The sequence below is a fragment of the Mustela lutreola genome, chromosome 8 (genome assembly GCF_030435805.1).
Source record: "Mustela lutreola isolate mMusLut2 chromosome 8, mMusLut2.pri, whole genome shotgun sequence".
NCBI classification, from domain to species: domain Eukaryota; kingdom Metazoa; phylum Chordata; class Mammalia; order Carnivora; family Mustelidae; genus Mustela; species Mustela lutreola.
In genome coordinates, this window is record NC_081297.1 from 80,164,160 (window position 1) to 80,177,929 (window position 13,770).

The 13,770-nt window shown below is 35.8% G+C and overlaps 1 protein-coding gene across 10 annotated transcripts in view; it reads right to left on the bottom strand.

The window, feature by feature from the left end:
* The window catches only part of SOX5 (SRY-box transcription factor 5), a 995,891-nt gene that overhangs the window by 343,590 nt on the left and 638,531 nt on the right, over positions 1-13,770 (bottom strand). For 8 of the 10 annotated variants that reach the window (XM_059185762.1, XM_059185763.1, XM_059185760.1 and 5 more), the window contains one exon: positions 7,933-8,164. In XM_059185762.1, the coding sequence (XP_059041745.1) occupies positions 7,933-8,164 (232 nt within the window). The remainder of the gene's footprint in view (positions 1-7,932; positions 8,165-13,770) is intronic. The other 2 variants (XM_059185769.1, XM_059185770.1) reach the window with 1 other exon arrangement.

A 13,770-nucleotide genomic window follows, 5' to 3' on the forward strand; every position in this document is an offset into this window, starting at 1 on the left:
TATATGTAAATAAGAAGGAAATATATATCAGAGCACAATGGTGCTAATTCTCCAACGCTGTCTTCCTTCCTGATAATGGCTCCATTGAGATCCACAAGAGAACCCATTAAGAATGTTTTCTGATAGAGGCAAACTGAAAGAGAGGTAAAAAAGGAGCAAACAAGGGAAAGAATCAAAGGAAGAAAATGAGGGAGAATTAAAAACAAAATATCAAAGATATAAAATGAAGGTTAGCCCCCAAACTCTGCATTATTTTTCACTCCCAAATACAAATGATTCTATTACGCAGGTCCGAGAATAGCAAATGAGATAAAGGCAGACACCTATCCATTCCACAAAATCAGGAACACCATTCGAGTAAGTTTCCAGCACTGTCTCTTCATGTCCTTTCTATTTCCAATATCCTAGCCAAGTAGTTCATCATTCTTTCCACTTCATTCAAGGTGGTCACCCAGATAAAGAAAGGAAACATTTAAAACCCAAATAACTAAACTAGGTGGTTGTATTCCTGTGAATATGAGACATGTATTTCACTAATTTCTCCATATTTTATAATAAGAACCTTATGGTATGCTTTATCTCCAGTTTTTGGTTTTGGGTTTTTTTTGGGGGGGTTGTTTTTGTTTTTTTTTTTTTTTAACTTTCTCTTTTCTTTTTTCTTACTTATTTTTTCTGGGGAAAAAATGTGGCAAAAGAAAAATTACGCTCAAGTATAAACTGAAGACCTTGTATAATGATAATTGATCCAATGTGTCTATATATTTTTAGTATCTTGGAATCCATTTTTTTTGTGGAAGCAATTTCAAATTAATCTATTCTTGATACCCACAAATGAGCTATCATTCAATTGTGAATCTCCCTAGCACTTGGTTAGCCTGTATCAGGGTTCTAATATTTTATATAAAATTATGATGGTTTTGTGCTCGTCTTGTCTTCATACTATATAAAAAGTTATAAGGAGGAAGAGTTCTTACTCATTTCTGTATCTCTGCTGAATTGTCTGTATTTGAGCTGAATCTTTCCACAACACTCCCTATTTAATGAAAGACATCAAATTCATTAGGCCAAATCTTCCTTTTTAAGATTTTATTTATTTATTAGATACAGAGAGAGAGACCACAAGTAGGCAGAGAGGCAGGTAGAGAGAGAGGGGGGAAGCAGGCTCCCTGCTTAGCGAACAGCCCAATGCGGGGCTCGATCCCAGGACTCCGACATCATAACCTGAGCCGAAGGCAGAGGCTTAACCCACTGAGCCACCCAGGCACCCCATAGGCCAAATCTTCTTAAGCAAACACATCCCCCCCCCACATTACCACAGCATTAGAAAGGTCGTGTTTATTTACCTGTCACTGCACAGCACTTTGTGGGGATGCTAACGGTAGACCCTCATCAAGTATCCTGAACTAGCTCACAACTCCCACGTAGCACATTCTTCCTTACCATGGGAGAGTACATTCCCTAATTTCTCAAGTCCCAGTTGACTTTAAACTCAACAGTAGTACTTCAAATACTATGGACATCATACGAATCACGGTTTTCTCCACTTAATATTCAACCTTTCCCCAAGCAGAAGGAATGGAATTTTAAGGCAACAGGACAACATGAACCATTGCACAACTTATCCAGTGGCTTTGATGAACCCCAACCGATTGTTTTTCACATGTCCTCATTCCTGCTAGCCCTGGGGGTAATTTTCAGAAACAATGCAAGTATAAAGATTGAACCACTTACATTCAAATACAGGCCTTGGGTTATATCTAGATAAACAGCCTCTTGTGGTATTTTCTGACACCATTTACAGAATAATGTTTGTAACAATGTAATTTCATTGTATGATAAACATCAATTTACCATAAAAAACAAATATAAACTTGTCACCATTTTCACCTTGTTTCAATTGAATTGGCCTTGTTCAGATAAGCAAGCCTATCTCTTACAAAAACAACAGTTTATAGATAAACTATGTGAAATCGGGGATGTGTGTAGAGAATTACACAGCCTACTATCATAATTTTATACTGCCACACTGCACATATGGCTTCCAAGCTTACTTTATCTGAATCTTTCTGAATCTATTCTCCATGCTATTAAACTGAGCACATTCCACATCGTTCAAAAGTAATTACACTCTTGTCTAGAGTGTAGGAGACTGCTCTCCCTAAACAATGAAATTCTCATTATTAGAACTGGCACAATAACCACACTGGTGTTAACAACAGTAGGCATTATACCATCACAATAACTTATGCTAAGTTTGATGTACAAAGGTAACCAGAAATTTAAAAGCCTATAAAAAACTCTGATATAGAAATAGGAATCTTCACCATACCATAATTAAGGTACTATTCTGTGACTTCACATGTATTTTTCTCTTTTCTGTTGCATATTATCTGAATAGTACTTTATACGTAACATTATCCTAGTCAAACATTGAAAATACATTACTAATAACTATTAGGTTATAAGCAAAGTTTATATAAATAATATTTCAAGACACAACTATAATATAACAATTAAAATTATTTGGGGTAAACAAAGAATCCCAGAAGCTGACAGTGAACCTGAGCAAGTAAAAGCCTCTCTCTGACATGCATTCTATGAATTCCTTCACTGTATAAGGCTGGATTTTACACCTCAGAGCCTTGCTATTATGTTATACTCGATTCCCAGCTATATGCCCTACTTCTACAGGAGATCCAATTTAAAAAGACACCTTTGTCTTCTTTTGATGGATATCAGGAAGAAACTGACTCATACTGAGTGTTGCTTTATGATAACTAGTGTCCCTGCAATGTTTAAACACATTTACATTAAGATAAATCAAACTATTAAGCACCAAACACTATGTATCCAGAGTTTTTTTTTAAACAATTCCAGGAAAATATTATCAATATAAACATTAAATAAGATACTAAAACATATTAAAAATTATTTCCAAATCCAATGGATCTTTAAATGTTAAAAACTATACCCTAACACAGTCTTCATTTCATATAAAATTTAGCTATCTATAAAGTGAGCAACTCACTTTATTATTTTTTAATAAAAATACTGTACTGTTAAAATAAATAATTATATATTTTAAAAATCAGTGTTAAGAGGGAGCCCTCCTATAGTTACATGAAACAATTCATTCAACTCAAGGATTTTAAGAAGTCAAAAGAGAGTTTGGCTAAGATAAGACTATACCTTCTGTTAAAAAAAAAAAAAAAAGTAAGAAGAAAGAGACAATTGACTATTCAGTAACCACAGGTGGTCAAGCTTTTCATTTCACATCACATTTGACACTAGAACAACAATCCAGCCAGCAGAAGTAGTACGCAACCAGACAGAAAATAAGCTCCAAAATGGCGACCACAGAGTCCCTTGGCTGCCTCTCATGCTGCCACTTGATTTCTCCTCATACCCATTCTGTTCCTTTCTAGTGCTCATATATAATCACATTGATTGACATGAAGATATGTTCTCAATAGATCTTTGCATCATGAAATAAATTCGTTTGTATCAGAACCATTATTAAAAATGAGCCAGAAATTATAGTGATTCTTGCTTGTCTCTGAAACTCTAAAGTGACAGTCTCCAAACCCATGTTAAAAAAGGGGGGGAGGGGAAGAAGGGGACAGGATGGGTAGATCTGATCTTCCATAAAAATAAAGCCCCAAACTGCCTTTCCACTCATGTCAAAACCAAACTTTACAACCTTGTCTTTCCCCTTTTTGAAGATTACATGGGAATCAAAATTTGCCATTCATTGCTTGGCCAGATTATGAGAGCTTCAGAGAAGGAAACCACAGAATCAGTCTTTTTCGTGCTTTAGCTATCTATGTCTCAATATTACATTGGCTAGAAATCTTACAATTTTTAAAAATTAAATAGCTTAAGACAGTTGACCTATAATGCACCCTGAACAGTTGAGTAAAACATTCCTAGAACAGAATTATAGTATTCGTATCAGCATAGCTGATGGAAGTTACTTTTAGTAAGGAACTTAATTTATTTCTCCAAAATATTCAGGCAATAAACAAACTTCAGAAGGGAAGAATTACATCTTCATCTGACCCAGTTCCAAACACCTGCATACCCTGCATATAAACAAACAACCCTAATTCCTCAAGATCTTTATACGGCAACAGTTGTGAAGTGTACAGAACTTTTATCCTCAGAAAATATTTTCCAACTTAAATGTTACACTGAGAGCATCTCTCTAACTTCCAGCCAGCCTTACAGGGATTACTCATCAGTTATACTTTGTCTCTAAACTATATTGGCAATATAAAATGTGGACCTCTCATTCCTTTTTTAATTTAAGAATGCAGTATGAATGTCACATATAAATAGGCAACGAAATCTGGAAACCTGTTTTTTTTTTTCCCTTAAATTGAACTCTATGATATAGAGACCATGAAACATTGTGTCTGTTTTCAAAGATACTGAACAGAAAAAAAAAAGAATGAAAATATATTTTCTTACTGAAATAAAAGTTTCTGTTAAGTGAATATTTCAATGGCCTACTATCCAGAAAAAGTATAATGACTTGTGTTGAATAACAATTCGATAAATATATTCAATCATTTTGATTAATGAATAAAATATATCAAAGAGCTTAACAGGTGAATATATCAGGCCAATTAGACATATTTTCCGCTTTCTGAATACAATACATTAGTACATTCTACTTCTTAAATTTCTAGAAAATAAGCACATTCACCATGAATAGTCGTAACAACCTTGCCCAAAACACATTTACTATTATTCATGAATTCTGCCATTTAATCAATAATCATACATTGCCTATTATATGCTAAGTATCAGAAACACAAATATATTTTATATATTCTACATTAATTATATATTAATATATAGTGATTATATGTTAATATTCTATATTAATATACCACATAATATAGTTATATATAATTATATGCAGTTCACCAGGAAGGTAAAATATGAAAAGAGAATATTTTCTAGGTGGAAAGAATAAACCTGTGTCATCCAAGGTCACCTGGTGTATTTCTGAACATGCACAAAAAACTTGGCCTGACAAGAATAGTGGGTCCACAGTGAGAAATGACAAGAGAAAAGACCAAGGTCATAGTTTGGTGCTACTCTATAATTAAGAGTTTTATGCTAAGACAAAGAGTTTTAGACTAAGTCCTATAAGAACAAGGACACACAGTTCCCAAAGTGAGGTAAACAATTTAACTCAGTTGTGAGGGAAACAAGTCTAGTGGATATTGGAAGGAAAACCCAAAAGAGGAGAGGCTAAAAATTTGAGATTATATGAGAGATTTTTCCAACTGTCTACTCAAGAGATGAAAAATTGATGGGATGAAATATTTTAGGCAGGAACATATTTAGAAACGAACCGGACACATATAAGAGAAAGTGTCAGCATGTCACTAAAATGTACTTAAACCATTTAGTATCCCGAAATCTGTCTGAGAATCTGATGAGAACTATAATCTTTTTTTTTTTTTTTTTTAGATTTATTTATTTATTTATTTGACAGAGAGAGAGAACAAGTAGGCAGAGAGGCAGGCAGAGAGAGAGAGAGAGAGGAGGAAGCAGGCTCTCCACTGAGCAGAGAGCCTGATGTGGGACTTGATCCCAGAACCCTGAGATCATGACCTGGGCCAAAGACAGAGGCTTAACCCACTGAGCCACCCAGGTGCCCCGAGAACTATAATCTTACTCACATGTATGCATAATACAGAATTCTCCAATTATTTTCAGGAGATCTCATAGACCCTGGCTCAGGTGCTGCTCTAGGTGAGCTCTAGGTGACGTTGCTGGAGGGGAGGTGTTGTGTTTTGTTCAAATCTATTTCCACAGTGCCCGACAATAACAACAAAAAACTTGGTCCAAAGTAGGCAATTCACAGTTTGTATCTAGTTGAACTGAATTCTCCCTTACAAACCAGTTTCCTTCTCACTAACATCCCCACAGGATCCCCACATTCCAACTACAGAACATAATTTAATATACTTTTCTTATACCCATCCTTGAGTATACTTAAAATAATCTCTCCTTTAATTTGGCATCATTCCTCTGGTTATAACTGTTTATATTCACTCCTTCAAATTTGTGTGTTTATGCTTAGAGTAGTGTCACAGGAAAACCAAACTAAGAAGCACTCACTCAGAGAAGCCAATGGTCAAAATACTGAGAGAGAAAAGGCATTAGCAGGGACGCAATGCCAAATGGAGAGCCCGATCTCCTTACCTTGTTGAACTGTGTGCTACCATTTCCCACCTTTCTTTTCCTAGTATAACCTTCATGAGAGGAGTCCCAAAAGTTGTATCACTGCACATAACTAATATAAACTCACAGCAGAGAAAAAATTAATCAGGAATTATGGATAGTACGATTAAGCTTGCCAACAAAGTAATAATCAGACAATAAAATATGCATGTGCTCTTGTGAAGAACTTATAGTGTTTATAAGCACAGACTCCAAAGCCAGAATGTCTGGTTAAACAACACTGGCTCTCCTCTGTATCAGCTGTGATCAGAAGCAAACTACTTAACCTCTGTGTGCCTCAGTTTCCTCATTTATAAAATGAGACTAATAATAACATGTCACCGTATTATTGTGAAGGTTACATGAGTTAATATACATAATGTGATTAAAATGCCACATCTATATAAGTGTTACATGGTGTTAGCCAAAATACTATCCTTGGGGGGAAAATCTTGGCACAAATAATCCACTAGTGAAATTTTGACCTATGAGGCTTAAAATATTGAAAAAGTATTTAAATCGAATCTGAGTGACAAAAAGTAGCAACCATTTCATGGTTATTAGGAGATATCTGATTCTTCTTCTTGATTTAATTCTATATACAGTAATGCAATAACATACATAAGTGGGCATATTTCAATACCAACACATTTATGGTATGTAATAATTTTCTAGAGAAAGCAAAAAAAAAAGCCTTTCACAGAATTAGAGTCATCTTAAAACTATGAGATGGTATGACGACACATTTTTGCTGGTATAATCTGGTTCCAATTAATGCCCGCCCCCCTATCCTTGATGTAGAAGAGCAGAAGGTCACAAAACCACGACATCTACCCAAGCAGCCATGTTGAAAAGGCGAGCCTGGCTTTACTGGCAGCTAAAACTTTGCCAACATGCTTATTTTGTTTACTTAAGTTCCTAAGGAGGACCTAAAAGCCTTACTGGTGAGTGAGTGAGTGAGTGAGTGAGTGTGTGTGTGTGTGTGCATGCATGCACTTTTAAGCTTCAGTTGAAGATGCTATGCTGCCTTCTTCCCCCTCGTCCGTGAAACCACGGTTTCCTAATCTTCTGCAATGACAATGATCCAGACCCCAGGATGAAGGGGCAGATAAATAATCCTGAGAAGCAAATTCTGAAATTGGAGGTACCAGGTAATTAGTGAATTATCAAAACAAAAATATGAATGAGACTGAGTTAGAAAGTATTGCAGTCACATTAAAAAACTATAGTTTCTATGAAATACATTCTCCTATAATATTCCCAGTACTGTAAAGGAATACTGGAATCCAATCTGGGCAAAGTAAAAAATTGAAAACGATTTATCATGGTGGAGATGTCCAAAATACGTTGTAAGTCTACCTGGAAAAACCTCTTATTAGAAATACTATGACATCCAACTGTCATGCTGACAAACTTTAAATGCAGTACTTGAACATTATTCTTATATGTATACGTGTTTTCTCCTAATTAAATTGTGTCTCAAAAGTAAAATTCTTGGGGGGTAAAATAGCATATCATGTACTTCCTACTGGAATCAATTTACTTGCAAGGAATTCTAAGATGTTAGGAGTGAATCTTGTGTCTGGCTGTTAAGTAGATGATAATTATAAAGCAAAGGATTGAAGCCAAACTGTTAGAGGAGTAGACTGGTCAAAGAGTAAGTGTAGGCACCAGAGCCCATGAGAAACCTACCATTGTATTGTGCTGAGAAGTGGGAGTCCTATGGCCACAAGTCTCTTGCGTCAGCAGAGAAACTGGCTGAAATTCCTCAGAGTGAGGCTTGTTGGGAAAACTCACATGCAAGGGAAGGTGAAAGGCTGGGAGCCCGTCACCCTCCTCTTCTTCCACTTTCTGTCTGCTTGTCACCATGGCTACCTCTCCATCTGCTTCCCCATACGGAGAGGCTGGTCGCTTGGAAGACATCCTGGAAGGAACAAAAGAGGAGAAAATAATGAAACCTCCACATAAATCCTTAATGCCGTCATTGTGTGGTTAGGGGCCATTGTAACAGAAATGCCTTTTTGTGCTGGCAGAGAGCAGGAAACCATCCAAATACCACTGCAAAGCGCTCACAATCAGAAACAATGGCCAAGCAGGTAGCAACAGAACAGTGCTTGTTTGTTGTGAGAATAATACTCTAATATAGCACTCTCTTGTATTCTGGCTTCTTAAACAAGAGAATTCACCTAAGAACACTGCATAATGAAAGACCATTCCATTTTAAAGGGAAGAAAAATACCCATCTAGTTTTACACTTTGATAGACCTTATTGAAGACAGAACATCTATGAATAGCAAATACTGTTGGCAGTTAAAAGAAGGGAAAGAACTAAAATTTCTTTCATCAAAAAATAAACAAAAATAAATGAATGATTGCCATTAAAATGAATTTGTAACTTATTAGAAGAATGATTATTATAAATTGTAGAAATATTGCTCATAAAGAAACCACAGACTCCATGACCAAAAGTTCAGTATTTGCTTAAAGCTTATTAAGAACTGAATAAATTTTACAATTGCTGTGAATTTTACAATTGCTGTGAACACTTGAGAATTTTTCTTTCCTCACCTCCCCATTCATTTCTAATATCAACCATGCAAAATGGTTAAAAAAAGTGAAAATATAAACATACTTCAGTTTTCATTTCCACAATTCTATGAATGATTTAGATGTGGATTCTCAGGCTTATTTGCCCCTTAAGTTAGAGGGAAAAATCAAATGAAGGTGTTATGTTTTGATGAACTAATGCCTATCAGGAAATGCACTTAGACACTTAAAAATTAAACATTTGTTTTGGTATTTGAGTCTAAGAATACTATTATAGGTTAAAAATATGTGGCAAATATTCTTAGTTAAATAGAGAGTTCCCTTTCCTTTCACTACAAGTTTCACATAGGAGTAGTATAGAGTTAAAATTTTAAAGATTTTTTATTTATTATTTATTTGACAGAGAGAGAAATCACAAGTAGGCGGAGAGTCAGGCAGAGAGAGAGAGAAGCAGGCTTCCGCTGAGCAAAGAGCCCGATGCGGGGCTCGATCCCAGGAAACTGAGATCATGACCTGAGCCGAAGGCAGTGGCTTAATCCACTGAGCCACCCAGGCGCCCCTAGAGTTAAAATTTTTAATTAAAAAAACTCTTTGTATTTGCAACTTGATCTGACCTTGGGAAAGTTGTTATTTTTGCCCGACAAACAAAGAATGTTTACAGAATCATCCATTCTTATTCTAGACCAGTGGGATAGGAGGTAAGACAGTGCTAACGGTCCCACCACTTCCTTCAGATATATCGCTGATTTTTAAATTTAAAATTTACTACTAAAGAGATGTCTCTAATCATTGCTGAATAATACTATTCCTACTGTGAAAGGTTTCAAAAGAACAGTGCATTCAAGCACTGAAGATACTTTTTAAAGATATAATAGCACAGTAGAAAAAAATAAGGGCTTTGGAATCAGACAAACATAGATTCACATACTGATTCTGCTCCTTTCTAGCTGTGAGACTTAGCTTTACTCCATCTCTGTTTACTCCTCTTTAAAGGAAAATGTAGTACCTACTTGGAATGCTCTTTGAGAATACACTGTGTGCCGTATGAAAAATGACTTGTAGAGCAGTTAGCACAGAGCAGACTCTCAGTAAACAAAAGATGCTGTTTGCTTTAAAACTATAGTGTTAACTCACCTGCCCCCCCAAAACAAACAAACCAAACCAGAAAATTCCAAGATGAGGAGAGGTTACTTTCTAAGAGTTAAGCTGTAAAATCAACATGAAATACAAAATGTCCTGATAAGAGAAATGATCCTTGGCCAGTAATACTTAACAATAAACTAATCAGATCTATTAGCAAAGAAATACTAATAGCAGGTAGTCTTGATAAGCTAAAGAACAGTCAAAGAGGAGGAAATACTGGTGGCTACCAAGGAAACACCATCTAAAGGAGAAGTAGACAGGGTCATCACATTTCAGGTATCTTCACTTTTTCAGATCTCATGACTAAGGTCTACTTCAAGTATACTCACAAGTATGGAGAAAGGAAGTAAGAGGTTGGAGCTGTAATAGTCCTAGTCTCATCGGCAACACCACATCTATCACCAAGTGGGAAAATTAAGCTATATTTAATAGCTCTACACACTAGCAATATTAACTTATACAATTCTGCTTTCATGCTCTCCAAGCAAACTTCTGACTGCCATGCAGAGAATGGGCTGATGGAACAGATTTAAAATATTTAAGGCCTTTGTGATTTGTCAGAGTAAATCAATAAAAGGATTTTTAATTATTTCTTGTTTTATATGTACTTTGACTATAAACAGATTATACATTTATTACACAAGCCATAGTATTTATGGTCTGTGTAGGAGTTACCACTGTTGGTGAAATTAATTAATTGGTATTCCAGTGTCTCCCTCAGTCTTATGTACATTATGTCTCTTACTGTCCAAAAACTCCAGGCTGTTGGCAAAAGCTAGTCTCTGGGTTATTAAAGCAGAAAGCTAGATCAGCTGGCCTTTTCCAAGTTAATGCAGTTCTATGACCTTCATAGAAAGCATGATTTTTTGGCTGATTTTTACTTTATTAATATTATTATTAATAATGATTATGAAAACTGAAAGTCCAAAAATAGACAGAAGGTAGATGTGGTAAATAGCTAAGACACAGCTACTCTTCTCCAAAGATCTAGTCATTTAAATATCTAAATTATCTTTCTATGCCACTGTCTCTTTCTATATATATATCGTTCTATGGAGCAAAAAGCATAAACATGAAAAGTCGTGATACCAGAAGGCACCTGATCCTAAACAATTACATATTTCATGATTATTTCAATTCCATTTTCAGACACTTACAGAATGTTCTTAATGTGCCAGAGTTAAGAATATTTTTATACAATTCAGGTAAAAGAGGTCTTAAAGATTAAAAAATATTTTGCAGTAAAAATGCTCATAGTTCAAAAATAGGCTACTAAATCAGAAAAAAAAGGCAAATGCTTAAATTATGTAGAGAGCTATCAATCTACTTGATATTTAGTCTAACTCATAGTATTTCTAAAAATATGGATAACAAATCACCAATAATGTTAATTCTTGAGTTTTTTTTCATCTACCAAACCATTTCATTTTGGACAGAAGAAGTCTCATTCATGAAAAACAACAACAACAATAACACAGTGCTTTCAGCGCTATATTATTATTTATTCTGGTCTCTATTTTATTTGTTTCTGATTTTTCTTTGTTATTTTCTTCCTCTACTATATTTCAGCTAAGTTTCTTCTTTTTCTAGTTCCTTGTGACATAATGTTGTTTATTTGAAATGTTTTCTTAAGACAAGCATTTATAGCAAAAATTTCACTCTAACATCTGTTTTTGCTGCATCTCATAGGTTTTGAAATATTTTGCTTTCCTTTTCATGTGTTTTGAGACATATTTTGATTTGCATTAAAAAAATTTCTTACTACTGAAAAATGTTCTACCATTGGAATTATTGTTTCTACTTTCTGTCAAAGTTTGCTTTATGTATGTTGAAATTCTGTTTTGCCCTTGCATATTAACAATTGCTATATCTTCTTGAAAAAAAAAGAACAAATAATATAGGAAGGTATATAATAATAATAATAAGAAGAAGAAATCACAGCAACTTTCCATTTATCGTTTATCTTGGATATGTTGGGTTCCAATTCCTGCACTTGCTTACATGACATGCTGTGTTGAAGTGCAAGGTTACCTTGAAATAATCTAAGGATCTAGGCTGCAGCATGTGCTCATGTGCTCATGTAGAGATGATTTTTGTCATTCCTGTGGTAGGTGCTAGACTTGCCAATGAATAAAACTCAGACTTCAAAGACTATGACACGAAACCGATAAATCTACTCCAGTGTGAAACTAACCTGAGGAGCTATGATGATATAATAGAATCTTTAACTCAGTTTTGTGTGTAGACAAGAAAATCTTGAAAGAACTGATGTCTAATTTCAGGGCAAAAACACGTCTAATTTGATAAGTCATCAACAACCATTTACTGGTCACTTACTAAGTGCAAGACACTTATCTAATGGGAATAAAAACGTGTGATTCAAGTTCTCTGCATTAGAAAGCTTATCCACTGGTTGAGAAGACTTGGAGAAATAATAATGAAGGACAGTTCAGGTTAAGGGCTAAATGACTGGCCTTACAGCTGAGCAAACTGAGGGCTTCCTGGGGACCAGGGGATCCTAGAATATTTCCAGGAATGGCTGACTAAGCGGATTTTGGGGCGGGGGGGAAGAAGGTCAAATGGAAACTGGGGAAAATGGAGAGGTGATTTCATGCAGGAAGTGATACAAGTAAAGATGCAGACACAGTCTTAGAAAGTACAATGTAAATTTAAGTTTCAAGCTGATGTGGGGAAAAAAGGACATCAAGGAATATGGACTAAATCCTAGCTTGTGTCTATACCGTTTCTGGACTTGCTGAGTTATATGCATGGAATAGATAAGAAACAGCCTCCCTTATAAGGGGCAACTTGTTTTTACATGCAGTCACTTTTCCCTACTCGTCCTTGTAGCAATCTGTGCAATCAGGCCACTTACTCTACATGTGAAAGTAATTTAAAACTCCTGGAGTCCGCGATGATTGGCTAAGGGTTCTCTGTGTGCACTGTTGTCACTCTGTACGTAGGATTTCCCTGCTTGTACTCAGACATGCACAGCAAACTCAGGGGTAGGGTAAATGGTACGAGACTGCAACATAAACTAAACCACCGATTCTCAACTTTGGCTGCAAACTAGAATTATATGGAAAGGTTTAAAAAGATACTGCAGCCTGAGTCCCACTGCCAGACATTCTAATGTTATTGGTTCTAGAGTGGAGACGGAGAATCAGAATTTTTTAAAGCTCCCAGATGATTCTAATGCACAGTGAAGGTTGCAAGCCATTTGCAGTGGTCAGAATAATGCTCCCCACTCAAGATGTGCCATCTGTGATCCCTGAAACCTGTGAGTATGTTACTTTACAAGGCAAAAGGGACTTTGCTGCTGTGATTAAGTTAAGGATCTTCATATGAAGAGATTATTTTGGATATTCTGGGTGGGCCCAAAGTAATCATAAAGGTCCCCATAAAGAGGGAAGGCAGGAGGATCAAAGTCAGAGAGAGGGACTGAAAGATATTATGAAGCTGGCTTTGAAAATGGATGAATTGGGGCCATGAGCCAAGGAATAAAGGTGGCCTCTAGAAGCTACAAAAGTGATGAAATAGATTCTCCCCTAAAACCTCTAGAAGGAAGGAGCCTGCCAACACCTTGATTGCAAGACTTCTGACCTCCAGAACTGTCAGCGAATACACTTATATTGTTTAAACCACAAAGCTTGTGCTAATTGTTACCACAGCAACAGGAAACTAATCCACAGTGCACACATATTTCTTTTACTGGTGGTATTTTCTCAATCTGAAACCTTCTTAACCCAGATGTACCCTTGCCTGTTCTCTCCCTTCATTTAGTGCCAACATCATTTCTCAGTGAAGACTTCTTGGTTACTCCTCCCAAGCCAGGACCTC